The sequence below is a fragment of the Galleria mellonella genome, unplaced genomic scaffold (genome assembly GCF_026898425.1).
Source record: "Galleria mellonella isolate WM207_F2 unplaced genomic scaffold, CSIRO_AGI_GalMel_v1 utg33, whole genome shotgun sequence".
NCBI lineage: Eukaryota > Metazoa > Arthropoda > Insecta > Lepidoptera > Pyralidae > Galleria > Galleria mellonella.
The window spans coordinates 8,459,364-8,475,521 of record NW_026442079.1 but is presented as its reverse complement, the minus strand read 5'-3'; the positions used below and the strand labels follow the sequence as shown (position 1 = coordinate 8,475,521).

The window sequence follows — 16,158 nt, the reverse complement described above, 5'->3', positions numbered from 1 at the left end:
TAATATGACTTAATTGTTCATTTATTAAATTTAATTATTATTAATTGATCATTTCATTGTGTCTAAAATAAAAAAATGATATTAGATATTCCATAGATATACTGTAATTAACATAATAATATTAGTTTTCTGGACAAATAAACTAGAAAGACACTCAAATGAAAACCGGTGACAATGCAAGAAGATTACATTTAGATTTGACAAAGTTCCAAAAATATGTTGTGGTATTATTATGCCAAATAGAAAAGAGCAAAATAAATCCATGTGGCCAGAAAAAAAGTAATTACATTAGAAACTCCACTTCTGAAAATGAAGCAAATGAAAACAATTTCTAACAATTAATATTTTGGAAAGAACAATATGAGAACTGTAAAACTACAGAACAATGAAATCTCTTAAAAAGTACCTTTTGTGTTTAGTAGCTGAATACATTTGACAGTTCCAAAAATACCATGCTGTTATTATGCCAAACAGAAATGAGCAAAACATATCCATATGGCTATAAAATAATTACATTGACTTTCTAATTTAGTTAGGTAATGAGGGAATAAATTGAATGCTGATATTTTAAACAGAACAATGTAATAACTGTAAATATTATGCAGAACAAAGAGCTCTCATAATGGAAAACATGCCTATGGTTTTTGGCAGTTTACTACATTTCATAAAGTTCCAAAAATATGTAGTGTTATTTACACCAAATAAAAGAGTACCTATATGTTTATATGTCCAAAAAACAAACTATGGAGTTCCCTAGTGTAAGTAAATTTTGAGAGAAGTCAACAGAACTACCTCTGGTAGATACTGTAGATAGAACAATATGAGAATTGTAAATATATACAGAACAAAGAGCTGTCAAGATGTACAACATACCTTTGGTTTTTGGTACTTTGTGAATTATAACATTGGTGGAATCTTCATGCTCGTGATCCATCGTGATCAAGGTTGGCGCAGTAGTCGTGCTTTCTGCCAGGCTAGCAAGTGGCGGTGTTAATTCGTTGTTTAGTGCGCTATACATCACATCACGTCTACCATAATAAGCCATTTTAAAGTAATTTCTGGTACCTATTTCTGAGTTCTACGTCTAATTCCACTTTACAGAGGCCACTTACTATCTTTACATTCTTGACTTTGTCCCAGAAACGTAATAACTTTAGAAAACAAAGTTGTAAGAAACACACAAAGGACTAGCAATTCTTTAAATTTTGCCCTAGTGAAGTGAGATTCGATTTAAAATATTAGACCATTATTATTAAATGAGCAATAAAAGTTCAAGGATACAAAGAATTTTGTTAGGTCTAGTATATTGTGTAGATTGAATACACTTCACAAATGAAATGACGAAAATAAACCACTGAATGACAGATTCACAACAATTTTCTCAAACACATTTCCTTTTCACGCAGAAAACAAATAAGTCTAAACTAAAAATGTTTTAACCACAGATAAGCGTAGCAATTATTTCATTCTAGAAACAGCGTACATGGTCTTGTAAAAGTGATGGTCAATCCACAACTAAATTCAGTCTCCTGATTATATATTTTACAAACCATTTGCGATAAACGAAATTACTTAACATGTAGTACAAAAACTAAAAACCTCTATTTTAATCCTTTTCGTCATCATTTATTACTAATAGCGCTGTTTATAAAACTGAATCTAACTTACTTAGCAATTGGTAAGTAATCGCGCTATTTGTTTCAATTTTACGATCACAAAATGACCGTTGCAAGGTCCAAATAACGATAATTCTTACTAATATTATAAGTTGAAAATTAAAAATGTAAATGGCTCATAATCAAAGATTTGTCCTTGTTCTTAAGATATACATATAGTATTTGAGTTGGAAAAGGATAGAATGTACTTTTTATTCCAGTAAATCAATATATCTAACAACGAAATTTGGGGGGAAAGGGATTGTTAGTAATGGAGACTAAGAATTCCATTGCTAGCAATATACCCAACCAGGTCGACCTCCTCGCGGTTCCCCTTGGAAACTATCATGGTTAATTCCTGATGAATTCATTATGATGGGCTAACCGGCCTGTTTTAATTTTCATCTACTATCACCCTTCACTGGTGCTCGCCAGCGTATCCCGTTAGCGCAGGCGGGGTTACCATACTATTTTCACCCATCAAAAAAAAACAACGAAGTTTAACATTGAGTCCTACACTACACTAAGGCTCAGCCTAGGGTAGGAATCAATGTTAAACTTTGTGCTTATAAAAACATACTTTGGTAATAATTACATTTTTACTTTTTTTTTTTTTTACTCTAACAAGATTTCTATAAAAATAAATAAATAAATAAATAAAATAAAGTACCTAAGGTTTTTTGATATTTGCTGTCAATTCTCATCTTCTATACTTATAATAAATCTGAAGAGAAATCAATTCTGTACATAAAATATATTTCCAAAATAATTATTAGGGAGTGATTAGTGATCGATACCACAGATAATATAATTCTATACTAGTATCGATACTGATGCCGAAAATGCAATCAGTAAAATTTTTGTCTGTCTGTATGTTTGTTATAGAAACAAAAACTACTAGACGGATTTTAACGAAACTTGGTACAATTATTATTCATACTTCTGGGCAGGTTATAGTATACTTTTCATCACGCTACGATCAATAGAAGCAGAGCAGTGAAGGGAAATGTTAAAAATGTCCACCCGTGCGACGCCGGGTCGGGCCGCTAGTACTGAATAAAGATATATATTTTCTAATATAATAATAATGATATTTAAAAATGACGTTTTCTAATAACAAAATATGAATTAACAGAAAAAGAAAATAAATAATTCTATTTTTAAAAGTAACATATATAAAACCTCAATAAAAAACGATAAGTTTTCAATCAGCTATAAAAAATTATAGCGTCCGTAAACCAACTTGTTATTTTTATTTTATTCACTTTCATAGATCGCAATATGTTTTCAGTAACTTTTTATCTATATTATATTTTCCAGATTTCAGTACAGTACGCACCTTTACCACTAATAATCTATATCAATAGAAATTAAATTTTGTCCGTTGGAAATCCTATCATTTGTGAACTGTTGAACTGATTTAAGTAACTATTTCGATTTAATATTTAACAAAATAAATAATATTTGTAATTCGAATAAGACAACTATCGGTTCAATAGTTATTTTTTTTTTTTTTTATTTATTGTGACTTTGGCGAAAGCCATCAGCCAAAAAGTAATAATTACAAGGTAACAATATAAAATTACAAGACAAATTACAAAAATTATTATAGATATAAATTAATTATAATATACTAAGAAAGTAAGTTAAGTAGAAAAGTATAAGTTACAATTACATATTTAAATTTCACCAATTGATGAAAAATTTCTTGGTACAAAATGGTATGTTTTAGTAGATCCTGCACTGAAGTAGGAAAATTTTGACATTTTATTAAATCTTGACATTGACAAATAAAAAGTAACCGTTGAAGTGAGAATTTAGGACAAACAAAAAAAAATATGATCCAAATTAGAAAAAATGTTTTGGCAATATTTACAGATAGAATTATCCAATAAATTAATACGTTGCAAATGTGCAGGAAATTTACAATGACCTATCTGCAATCTACTTAATATAGTATAACCAAACAATTTACAGATTTTGTTCGAATCAAGCCAAGTTTCATTTAGTAAAATGATATCAAAATGTGATGTAAAGTTGTAAATAAAGTTTTTAAATTGAAATATTTTAGACAGAAAGCGTCTTGAGTTTCAATGAACAATATTAATTTCATTTAAAGATGTAATGGTCATGTTGAAAAATTAGATATGAGTATTTCCTTAATTAATTTAGATGAAATTGTATCAGAATTAGTTTGAGCTTTCTTAACTAGCTCAATAACAGTCTTAGTAATTGTGTTGAGTACAATGTCTGAGTTAATGATGTCAATAACTAATGCCCTTTTTTGAGGAGATTTATTTTGCGTTGGGCTGTTACTAGACACAGGGGTATTTGAATTAATTACAGAGTTAACCGATTTTGAAGTCACTGATGCATAAGATGTTTTGCCTAGAATTTTATCTTTGATTTGAGACAATTTCATCGATTTAGTGGGACAGCTATTAGATACTGCTACATGTTGTCCATTACAATTAACACATTTAGGATTGTCTTTGTTGATACAGGATCTATAATCATGAGCACCGGCGCATATGGAACAAACTTGCTTACTTCTGCAGGAACTGCTTCCATGACCAAATTTGTAACAAGTGAAGCATTGGAGTAGAGGTCTAATGAATTCACGCACATCCAGCCAAATATGATCATACGTTACGTGATCAGGTCGCTGCGTAGAGAGGAAAGTTACTAAAACTGTAGGAAGAGGATGAAAACTTCCATCTTCTTTCTTTTTTTGAAACGTTTAACACCGATGATATCTACAGTAGATTTTAAGTTATTTAAGAGATCTTCCTCAGATATTTCAGTAGGAGCTCTTATAACTCCCTGAGATTCCAGCTGATTATTGGGTATCCTAGCCTGAAGTTTATGTTTCTCTAATAAATCTTTATTTAATAAAAATTCGTTAGCCTGTTTCATTGATCGAAAACATATTTTGAATGCAGTAGAACCCATAGTACGAATATAGAATACACCAGGTACAGTCCTCAGAATAGAATTGACTTGCAATAAGTTTACATTGTTGCCCTCAATAGGAGACAACAGGATAAAATATTCATTTTTAGTAGTGTCAGAATATAGGTAATTTTGATCTTTAAACAGTCCTCTTTTTGAGTGAGTAAATTTAATACTCATCTTAGCATCTGGCTCTTCATCAGATATGGAAGTATAGTTTTTTTCTTCTTTTTAACTTGCCTCCGCTTGACTCGCACATATCCTCTAACAACACACGAGGGCTTAAATTGGAGAAATAAGTAAAAGAAACTAGGAGAAGCAACAAATATTAAACAAATAAAATGAATTTAAAATTTCCGCCCTCGCGTTACAAGTTTTCCCGCCCTACCGTGACCACAGATTACCGTTCAATAGTTATAAACAATGCGTGTCTCTTGTTTCAACAATCGATGGAATGTACTAAATTATATTTTTAACCAATGGTTTTAAAAGTTTTATTTTTCATCGCTATTGCTTGACAAAATGTGTCAAGGACGTGAAAATAATATTCTTATAAATATTTAACTATTTACATTTCAGATACATCTATGTTTTGGCTGAAAGAGAACCTGTACAACGGTTTATAATTGAAGAAAATTACAAGCCGTATGTTATTGTTAAATAAATAATATTGCTTTATAATGTTGCGCGTAAACAAATACTAATAGGTGCCATTACATCAACATTAGAGGAGACTTACGGATATACACTTTTGTATATTCCACGGAGGGTAAAATCTTCCTTTGCATTAATTGAAAATTTTACTATAGATTTGTGCGTTACGCTACGTAACGCAAAAGTCTAATGCAATTTTGTTCTATTTTGACGGACAAAAAAAGAAAATGTCTTCTGTCCATTCTTAAGACAAAGTAAATGAGTGTGTATACACAAATGTAATATTAAAATTAGCTATATAAGAAGACAAATGCTTTCTTCTTTTCGCAATACGTTATTCATATCCTGTTGTATTTTTCAGCGCCATATTCGGCTCGCACCTTTACGATCCAATCAAACAAGTTTTTGAATCAATACCGAAAATTGAATCCCATGACCAGATTGTGAATGAAACATTAATAATGTCAACAGCTGTCGGCAATGATGTACATCACAACAATACAGGAAATAACTTAAGGCGCCATACAACCGCTCATACATCTAAGCAGACCACTTACATACGTCTATCTAAACCCTACAGATGGCGAGGTCGATCGAATTCAACAAGTAATAATCTCATCAATGTATAACGTAATATCGAAATATAATATTTAGATATAGAATTTTGCAGTACTTTCCATTATGGTATCTGTAATATTGAAACTAAAGTTAGAATCAATTGCATATTTATTTGTTTACATTTCGCTTAATTGCAATTTGTTATAGAAATAGTTTTACAATTTATAGAATTATCATCATAATCATACAATTATTAAAATCTTATTTCCATATAATAATAATAATAATAATACCAATCGTACAATTATTTATATAACTTGGGAATGCCAATAACCTTTACCATCACCATCATAGATACACAACTTATTTCATCCAATTTAATGATTCATCTCAAATGTGCACGCCGATTCCGTAGGCCTTATTCTAGTTAAAAAGAAAACAGTACCGGCCTTGGAATTAGGAGCCGGTCGGGCGGTATCCAAGGACGCCGAGATCTAAAAGGAGCGCCCTAATATACATGTATATAAGAGAGCGTTATAAAATTGAACAACCTGGATCCTAATGCGAAGTAAAGAGAGCTGTCGGAGCTTTTAACATTTGAAAAATAATGACCTTATTGTGATCCGGGGGCGCTGGAAACACTTGTCAAAAAGGTCACCAACTAAGCTAAGGCCGATTTTGTTTACAAATGTAGCCATAAATTGAATCATAATAAAATATATTTAAGCCCATAAAAAAAGAAAATATATTCTAATTATAAGCAACGCGTCTCTATTTCTTTTCAAATATACCCAATTTTAAAAACATCAATATTAAATAGAACCTCTAAAGAAACATGCAATAACTACAATAAGTAATAACACATTGGGGCTTATTATGAAGTACTAATTACTTTAAATCTACCTCTTAACCTTATATTTTAATTTGATAATTTTGGTCAAATAATCTTTGCAGTATAGTGAATTAAATTTATAATAATTTTGATAAACACCTGTTAGAAAATGTTTATATTGGTTCTTACAATAAAAATATAACTATGGTAACAAACTGACATTTTAATTTTAGAAATTAGTTTACAAAAATGGTACCCTAGAATCGCTCTCATTTTTAATTACTTAAATAAAATGTAAGTATACATAGAAATTAAGATAATCCTCTATTTGGTATGGTAAACCCTAGAGCATCATAGCACAATAATATTAGTGACATTTCCATAGATATTCAAAATCACTACTGATAAATTGTAAATGTGACAAAGTAGTTACAAATGTTCATGTACAAGGGGTTTCAAACATAAAATGTTCTAAGCTTGGCACGCATGTAAAAATATAATATAATACAAAAATTAAACAAAATCAATATTATAAAACAGTATTAGTGACTCCAAACTATTATTAACCTCTCATTGATACCTTAAACTTCTAAAACGTATCAACATTTAAAATGCACTGTTAATAGATGTCAGAAGATTCTAGCAATTTAATGTATACTAAACGCAAAACTTTATAAGTTAATTATTAAAAATGTATTACAATTCTTATCACTGTAACATGAGTCTAAGCAGACGCAATGCTTTTAGCAACAACGACTAGCTACTTTTGGTTGCATTTCGGTGGCTTTGATCCGGACACTAGCTCCGGTTGCGACGATCTCAGAAACTCCGTACATCGACAGTGTATAATGCTACTACTAGGTATGTAGGTACTACGTATTAAAGATTAACTACTCATAATGCAAACAGCGAGCCAAAAGGGATTGTAAAACGTCGCAGAATCTACATAGGTAAAATAAATGCAGATTTTTATTATAAGTATCTGCACTTATTTATACCTATTTAAAATATTCAATTAATTAATGTACAAGACAGAAATGTTTTTAATACAAATTTAGTAAAACAAAAATTGTATAAGTAATACTAATACTAATTATTGCTAATAAATTACTACCAAATATAAAATAACAAAGATATCGTATATACAGAGAATTATACCTTAATATCTAGCTTCAAAATTTGAGCAAATCATAAGGCTTGGATAATTAATAATAGTAAAGATAATTGTACATGTAAATATTATACAATACCTAGATTTTATCTCTAAAAGCCTATGCAGACATGGGACAATTTGCCTAGAAAGTAATTCCCTTTTTTGTCAGACACACAGTGCGCAAACCTTTTTTGTTAGTCCCTATACATATACCTATACATATGCTACTTGGACTACAACTATCCCTCATCTGCACAGGCCTTACTAAAAATAAAATATTTGTGACATGTATTTGTGAGACAAATCATTATAACTATTACAAAGTAGAGGAATGTTAAAGAATATTATATCTTGCTATTCAAAAAATTACTTGCTATATGTGCTACACCAAATATTAATGATAAAAATGCAATTAAAAATATGGCCCGAAAGTACCTGAAACAGTAAATTATATATTCAATACGACAAGCTTTTGAGCTTGTTAAATATATAAATAGGGCTATGAAGTAGAATTATATAATACTCTATGTTAGTTATTTATTGTACATTGAGAGTACTCAACTACGAAATTTAATCTAGGAAATATACCACATATTTATAATTTCATTATATTTAAACTATTCATGAGGAATGAAAAATACAGAATACTCGAGCTAATCATCAAAAGCAAGATCTCTGGTTAAAGCAGTGCCTGGAGAAGGTGTTACTCCTGGCTGAAGAACCCCTGAGAGTGGTTTGGCTGTAGCACCACCTAGTTTTTCAGAGTGGCAGCTTTAAAAATTAAGATCGCCCTTATGTTGTTCAACCTCCGATAGAAGTGGAACTTGAAGAAGATATATTTAAAAAAGAAATTGTTAATATTAATCTTACAAAATTAATTTATTTTCCTGTGAGTGTCATTAGCAGTGATGAAGGGAACTTAATGGTGAGGGATGGACAGTAGCGTCCTTCTTAAAATATCACTAAAATCCTAACTGTGATTGCCAACCTGCCTGTCAAGTGCAACGACTACTGGTAAAATTCCCCTCATGTGAAAGGTTTATGTTCAGCACTGGACAGTTAGCAGCTGATATGATGATGACAATTAATTTTATAAAAAAAAAATAGGAAATCGAGGATAAAAAAAAATATTAACAACATTACCTACATCAATATTTTTATATTCAATATCACTTCAGTAGCTATGAAATATTAAATGAGATAGAGAACTTCAAACTCATACTTATAGTACACTAAGTAAATTTTGATCTCTCACCAAGTAAATTTTGATCTTCTAAGCACTCTAATAATACTCTCTGTTTGATGTCTGGTGTTCAAGATATCTCCAGAGTTATCTATCACAAAATGAGACTTTGCAACTTTTTGCTCGAGAGGCATTTGGCAGTTTATTCTCTTCTTAGCCACCACTTCAGTAAAATCACTGCGTTTACATAACCTCTCTAATTGCTGATGATCCTCACTGAAAAATAAGTAATATCAATTTTAAGTGATTTCTTCAAAGATAAAAGATATATACATATAGAATGATGATATAGAAACATTTTTTTACATTTGTCAATTCAGGAAGTAATATATTTTGCCGGAAGTAATAAATTTTCTGTTAACCTGCATTGCAGGAAGTAATAAATTTTCTGTTAACCTACATAATTTTCTCAATTTTATTATATTCTGTACAAGAACACATTTCTAATATTAAATTAGCATTCATTATTGTGACAGTCTATGAGCTAGGACTCTACCTGCCAAAAACAATCATTGGGATTGATTTGCCATTGAGATGCCCTTTCACTGAATATATCTCTAAAATTTCAATTTGTTATCATAGCGAAATGTTTATTTTAAATACCAATGTCAACAAAATTTCTAGATTTAAAATACAATTCTTATAATTTAGTTTATAATAATCCATAAAACAGTAATACCATGTATCAAATTAAAGTATTAAATTAAGAGATAGGTGACAAATGACACCTCAGAATCGACCCCAATTTATATACGAGGTTTGTCCGGAAAGTACGTATAAAAGTTTTTTAAAAATTTTATTTTACAATTATTCAGGTAAATCAATGTTATCCCCTTCAAAGTACTCCCCCTGTGACATAATGCACTTGTGCCAACGCCGTTTCCACTGTGAGAAGGCTCCTTGAAAGTCCTCTGGTTGTAGGTTTCTCAGCTGCCCCGTCGTAGCTTTTTTTATCTCATTTATGTCCCCCAAATGCCGCCCCCGAAGTACCAATTTGGTTTTTGGGAACAAGAAGAAGTCACACGGGGCCAAATCCGGCGAATAGGGGGGGTGTTCGGTCACCGTAATGGAATTTTTACTCAAAAACTCACGGACAACAAGAGAGGTGGGCAGGGGCATTGTCGTGGTGAAGAATCCAACGCCCCTCTCGCGCCAATTCTGGACGAACTCGTGCCACACGAGCTTTGAGGCGTCTGAGCACATCGACGTAGAATTTTCCATCAACTGTCTGGCCTGGAGGGACGAATTCTTGATGGACAATCCCCCGAACATCGAAAAAAACAATCAACATTGTCTTGACATTTGAGCGGGATTTTCTTGATTTTTTTGTTCGTGGTTCCCCGGATGTCTTCCACTCTTTGCTTTCACGGCCATTCTTGCCGAGTTTCGAGAGAAACTTGATTACGACGCGCTGCTCTTCAACGGAAGCGGGCTCCATGCCGACGGGGTTTCGTTAAGAGGTAACTTCACAGATGGCGTGACAAGCCAGTTCGCACCGCACGGCGGTCAGACCAGAACTGAAGCATTGTTAGGGACATAAGGAAGGGGTCCTGCGCTTACCTGGCCTCCCCACTCCTCTTTCTCGCATTCCAGAACACTTTTATACGAACTTTCCGGACAGACCTCGTACATCTATAAATGTTTGCAGATTGCTATAAAAATATGCAACATCTCAAAATTTTTACGATTAACAAAAATTAACAAGAAAAAAGAAAATTATTGTATATAAGAGTATATATTCCATAACAACCCAATAATACCTGAATGCACACCCAATTTCTCTCCACAGAATAGAATATTATTAGCCTATTATTACTATTATATTTACCAACCAATCATATGTCTCTGTTCCATTGAAATTATAAAGAACATATAAAGGATACCATAGGACCCGCAATATATTCTCTAGGGAGGGAAAAGGGATTGTTAATAATGGGGATTAGCAATCCCATTGCTAACAATAAACATTATCAGGTTGACCTCTTCACAGTTCCCCTGAAAACCATTGTGATTGATTTACTGTTGAATTTGTCACGATGAGCTAACTGACCTGCTTTCATCCTCACTTATCGTCCCTCACAGGTGCCCCTCCAGTGTATACCGATATCACTGGCAGAGATACCGTTCTATTGTCACCCATTAAAAAAATGTATTTTCTATGGTGACAGTCACCACTTTTCATTAGGTCAGCCATTCGTTTATCATAGAAAAAGTATGTATATGTATTTATCACAATCTCATTTTGAGTTTACTTATTAAATATAAGAATCCACAATCACTTTTTTTCTGAAATCTTAGTATGTAGCAGTATGTACATTGTGTAAGCCTATTATATAATTAATGCAAAATTAACTTAGTTCATTATTTGATGAGTGAAACTTACCAAACAACAGTAATAATTTTGTGCATGAATGTCAACATTTTTCCTGTTTCAAATAACAGTGGTACTTCCATCACAATATATCTATGACCTGAGAAGAAATATGATATAGCCATTTTCATCATAGCGCTTTGTATTCTTGGGTGTGTGATTGCATTCAGTTTACGCCTCTTTTCATTATCATCAAATACTATTTCACCTAGTCTAACACGATTCACTTTACCATCACCACATAGAACTTGATCACCAAAGTATTCTCTCAATTCCATCCAAGCCTTTGTACCCGGCTCTAGAACTAAAACATAGTTAAAAAACAATATTCAAGGATATTGTGACATAACGATAATAGTTGGACATATATATAGTATGGCGAAGTTTTTTGTAGTTATTGATATTTTCTTCAATATTGTAGATCATACTTTTGTTCTATCACCAATAGTTTCCGAAGTGCACGCGATGAAAGATATTTTATAGCATTTTTTTACACCTTGAGTTACAGTTATAAAGTCTTAATAAGGATCCTTAATCTTTTCTAGTAATAAATATAGTCTATGTATAATATATATAAATAATAAATAGAGTATGTAATTCAAGGTGAATGTAGCTGTCTAATAGTAGAAGAATTTTTAAAATCGACATTAAAATTAATTTTTGAGTTTATGAATTACAAAAATACATACAAACTAAAATACAAATCTTTCCTCTTTATAATATTAGTGTAGATGTGTGTTATGTATTGAGTACCTATTATTTAAAATGCTCAAGCATTTAGTTCCATTGTTTTTTGTTTCTATTGTTAATTTTTAATATAAAATTATGTTCCAAAAAAAAACAATTTCAATTGTGGCAATATCAGTTATTATAATTTAAAAACTGAATTACAGAACCAACTTTAATAAAGTTTCTATGAAACCAACCTGTAAGTATATGTTTTCAGATAAAAAAAATCCAAATTAGTTTACAATGAAGTTAACAAACATAACAAAAAATACAAACAAATTGAGAACATACTTCTTTTTGTAGTTGGTTGAACAAACAGACAAACAATGTAACTCAGTACAAGTATTTTTTACACATATTCCAAAATTTTAATTATCATTTTCCATTTATATTAAACTCACATTAAGATGTTAATATATTAAACAAACACAGTGTATGATAACCCCCCACTAGATGAAGTGGTGATCCCAAATGCATTGCAGGGGGACAAATCAAGACCGTTCCTTATGGCAGTCTATGGAGGAGGCCTAGATAATGGCTGAAATGATGATGATGATATTTAACATAGCAACATCAATAATGCATAGCTAATAAATACAGTACAACACATACAATATGTTGTAATATATAAGAAATATTTCATAACTGATATATATAAATTATCCTTGTTTTAAATAAAAACCTGTATTACTCATTAACCTTGTAGTCCTTTTGTTAAAAATCAATATACCACTTAGCATTAAGATGTTTTAACATTAATAAATTGCATGAGCAACAATTCAGTTAATAGATGAGCAAAGAATATAATTATTTATATTCTTTGCTTGTTATAACTAAATTATTATAGAAACATGTTAATTTCATTTGTATAGAAAAAAAAATAAGAAAATAGGCTTATGCAGTCTTTTTTCAATTTACATGCATCTCTTCCTTGATAAAATGTTGTTTTATTATTATTTCAGCTTTTAACTGTCCACTGCTGGACATAAACCTTCCCTATGGGGAAAGTTTATAAGAGGAGTTTTGCCAGTAGCTGCTATGGTTGCTAGGCGGGTTGGTAATCGCAGTTAGGCTTTTAGAGATGTTGTATAAGGGATGCTGCTGCCCATACCTTGTCTTCCCTTAGACACCTCTTACAACACCCACAAGAAAGGAAGGGGTGGCTTATTCCATGCTGGGGCACACACGGCAACAAAATGTTATAACTATTACATCTGTAATAGTATTAACAGTAAAAAAATCTTTCCTATCAGTTGTCCAACTAATACATTTATGATTGGATAATACAATGCATCTCAAATAGTTATATGATTATTAAGAATCTGCCAAATATAATAATTACCTTTTCTAGCAACTTCATCAGCATCTATAACTGCTATACCATTATCTCGAAATATAGACAGCACTGTACTTTTCCCTGTGGCGAGGCCACCAGTCAGACCAACAATAAACATTTTGAAGTGTTACACAAATTATCAAATTTATACAGTAAAACTTTTTAAGTACAATATTCTAAAAGTACGATATTGTTGCGATAACATATAAGTATTTATACGAAAGTTTTGTTTCGTCTACACATTTATATGGTCAGACAAAGGCAATTGACGAAATTGTAATTGAATTATTACACAATTGTGTAGTTCTTCATACCTATATTTACAAATTAATGACAGGAAAGTTCGATATTTAAGATACTTCTGCGCGCTTATTTTAATAAGTTGAAGAGTTTTATTTATATCCTTAATTGTAATCAATATAATACAAAAAAAATATTATTATTATTTTTATATATATATATATAAATAAAGAATTTAATGGAAATTTCCAAAATAAATATAAAGTTATGTAAATGTCATACTGTTGTAAATAATGGCATAAACATTTGACAATGACACTAACAGTGCGAGAGCTGTCAGTTTTTTTTTTAAAACGTTTCGTTCTTTAAACTTTCTTCGATACGCTGAATCATCAATACAACCTACGTTCTTGGAATTTATGCCGATAAGTAAAATATGTACCTACTCATTAGGTGGTAAGTTAACTAGCTGATCCATCAATACAACCGATACCGAATGCCGGGTCAGCTAGTTTCGTTTCTTTGGTAATTAAAATCTATGCCACATTGTTCGTGCAGCTAGTGCTGTAGACATCTTAGAATTCACTGTGGCATTAAAGGTGAGTAAATATATAGTACAATATAAATAAACTGCTTAATAAAATCAAATATTAAAATGTGGTGGAAAATAAAATATACTTGAATAGTAAGAATAATTAAATTAATTGTACTTAGGTATATAATAGAGCCGTCTTTTTATGCAATGGCAAACAAGCTAACGGCCCGCCTAATGGAAACTGATACAACGAAACTAAATTGGCGCTAGTCTGTTTTTATTTATTTTGTTTTATATTTTTTGTGTTTTGTTATGTTTTAGTTGATATTTAAGTACTTATTGTTTTAATGGTTAAGAATGGCATAGTAACCCTACCTACGCTATCGATATAGGCTGGTGAGACACGAGTGAAAGATGATAGTTGAGGATGAAGGCAGGCCAATTAGCGCATCGTGATAAATCTCATGAGATATAACTAAGATGATTTCTAGAGGGAACCACGTGGAGGTCGACCTGTATATTGCTAGCAATGGGACTTTTTAATGAGTGATTTTGGAATGGTAACTCTGCCTGCGCTAATAGTATATACTGACTGGATAAGTTATTAAACAAAACAGTTTTAGATAATCTAGTCTGAAATAGGAGACGCTCAAATTAATTCATAAACTTATATTATATAAATCGAGCCCCAAAAACAGACCAACTTTTTGTCAGCTTATTGTCAAATTAGCTGACTCGTTTGTTCATTAGTGTTCTATATACTTACTTATATATTGTACTTACGCACATAATGTATCTTGGCGTATCTTTAACAATTTAACAAAAAAAAAAATATTTGTTACGCATCACAAAGATACAAAAAATATAAAATAAAATATAAAAGTTATAGGGGAAACATTCATAAAAATTTATGACGCAAAATTGTATGAAAAAGTTGACCCGCTTTTTCTAAAGCATTTGTATGAAGACATTCTATCTATATAATCTAAGCGTTTGATAAAGAAATACAAATATGTTATAAAAGAAATCTCGGGAATTTGTAAATTTGTGACAAAACTTGAATTAATTATTGTAAGACGTGTTATTGGTTTATTAGATGCAATCCATTTAGTGGGCCAAAAATGTTAATTATTTTAAGAATTGATCTTATAAAATAAAAAAATAAGATAATTTTTTTAATTAAATTTTTTATTACACAGCTTTAAAAAATATAACATTTTTTATTATAAACATTTTTTTAGTATAAAAGTTAAAAGCTTAATCTTCATAGTAGTGTTCGATTTTTTTAATTAATTAACAAATGAAGTAGTTATGGTACTTTATAAAAATTATTAAATAAAAATAATTCATATGGAAGTATTTTGTCCGCACTTTAATGAATACAAAAATAAGCTAACTTGAAATGATCACAATGTTGGCAAGTTGTTTACCTAAAATGTTAAAAAAATAACAAATAAAGACAGATTTACTTCAACTACAATGTCTTCACTAAATGTTTTTAAATTCGTTGGGTAGTTTCAGAGCTTTATGCGAAAGCTGATTATTAATACCCTTTTGAATCCTATCGGATAAAATAGCATTGTGTTATAAGATGTTGAAAAAAGATTTTCTTTTAGTGACTTGGCTAAGTGAATATTTCATACATACATACCTACATATATACTTATATTAAAATATCCTTGTAGCACCATTGAAAATAAAATATACCCGATTTTTCAGATTTTTATCAACAGTACAAATGATTTTATATCAACTTAACAAGGTCTAATTTCATATATTTCCAACAATCACAAAAATGTGTAATGTAGCCTGAGCTATTTTGTACTCAACGTTAACAATATAATCGAGGTAAGTAGGGTTTATAATATTGCCAACGAGGTATCTCTCGTAACTGGTTGGT

General features: G+C 30.7%; 2 protein-coding genes and 1 long non-coding RNA gene across 6 annotated transcripts in view; 1 reads left to right on the top strand and 2 right to left on the bottom strand.

Moving 5' to 3' along the window:
- LOC113517055 (autophagy-related protein 9A) overlaps window positions 1-1,366 on the bottom strand; it is a 29,988-nt gene extending 28,622 nt beyond the window's left edge. Inside the window, exon 1 of the mRNA XM_026901586.3 lies at window positions 874-1,366. Within this exon, the coding sequence (XP_026757387.1) occupies window positions 874-1,045 (172 nt within the window). The 5' untranslated portion in view covers window positions 1,046-1,366. The remainder of the gene's footprint in view (window positions 1-873) is intronic.
- Window positions 1,367-3,403: 2,037 nt separating this feature from the next.
- On the top strand, window positions 3,404-5,923 carry LOC113518321 (uncharacterized). 3 transcript variants are annotated; one of them, XR_008253037.1, is made up of 4 exons: window positions 3,404-3,776; window positions 4,160-4,630; window positions 5,187-5,376; window positions 5,623-5,923. It is a non-coding gene; the product is annotated as an uncharacterized LOC113518321 (long non-coding RNA). The 3 variants fall into 3 exon arrangements; XR_008253036.1 differs by having other exon boundaries at window positions 3,424-4,630; XR_008253035.1 differs by lacking the exons at window positions 3,404-3,776; window positions 4,160-4,630 and having other exon boundaries at window positions 5,070-5,376.
- Window positions 5,924-5,969: 46 nt separating this feature from the next.
- On the bottom strand, window positions 5,970-16,041 carry LOC113520161 (dephospho-CoA kinase domain-containing protein). Of its 2 annotated transcripts, none has more exons than XM_052896507.1 (4): window positions 15,910-16,041; window positions 11,431-11,722; window positions 9,060-9,263; window positions 5,970-8,239 (listed from the first exon to the last, which is right to left on the bottom strand). In XM_052896507.1, exons 1-4 carry the CDS (start codon window positions 15,947-15,949, stop codon window positions 8,149-8,151), a joined length of 627 nt encoding a protein of 208 aa, XP_052752467.1. In that variant the 5' UTR covers window positions 15,950-16,041; the 3' UTR covers window positions 5,970-8,148. The 2 variants fall into 2 exon arrangements, with proteins under 2 accessions (XP_052752467.1, XP_026761233.1); XM_026905432.3 differs by lacking the exon at window positions 15,910-16,041 and adding an exon at window positions 13,490-14,008.
- Window positions 16,042-16,158: the final 117 nt, after the last annotated feature.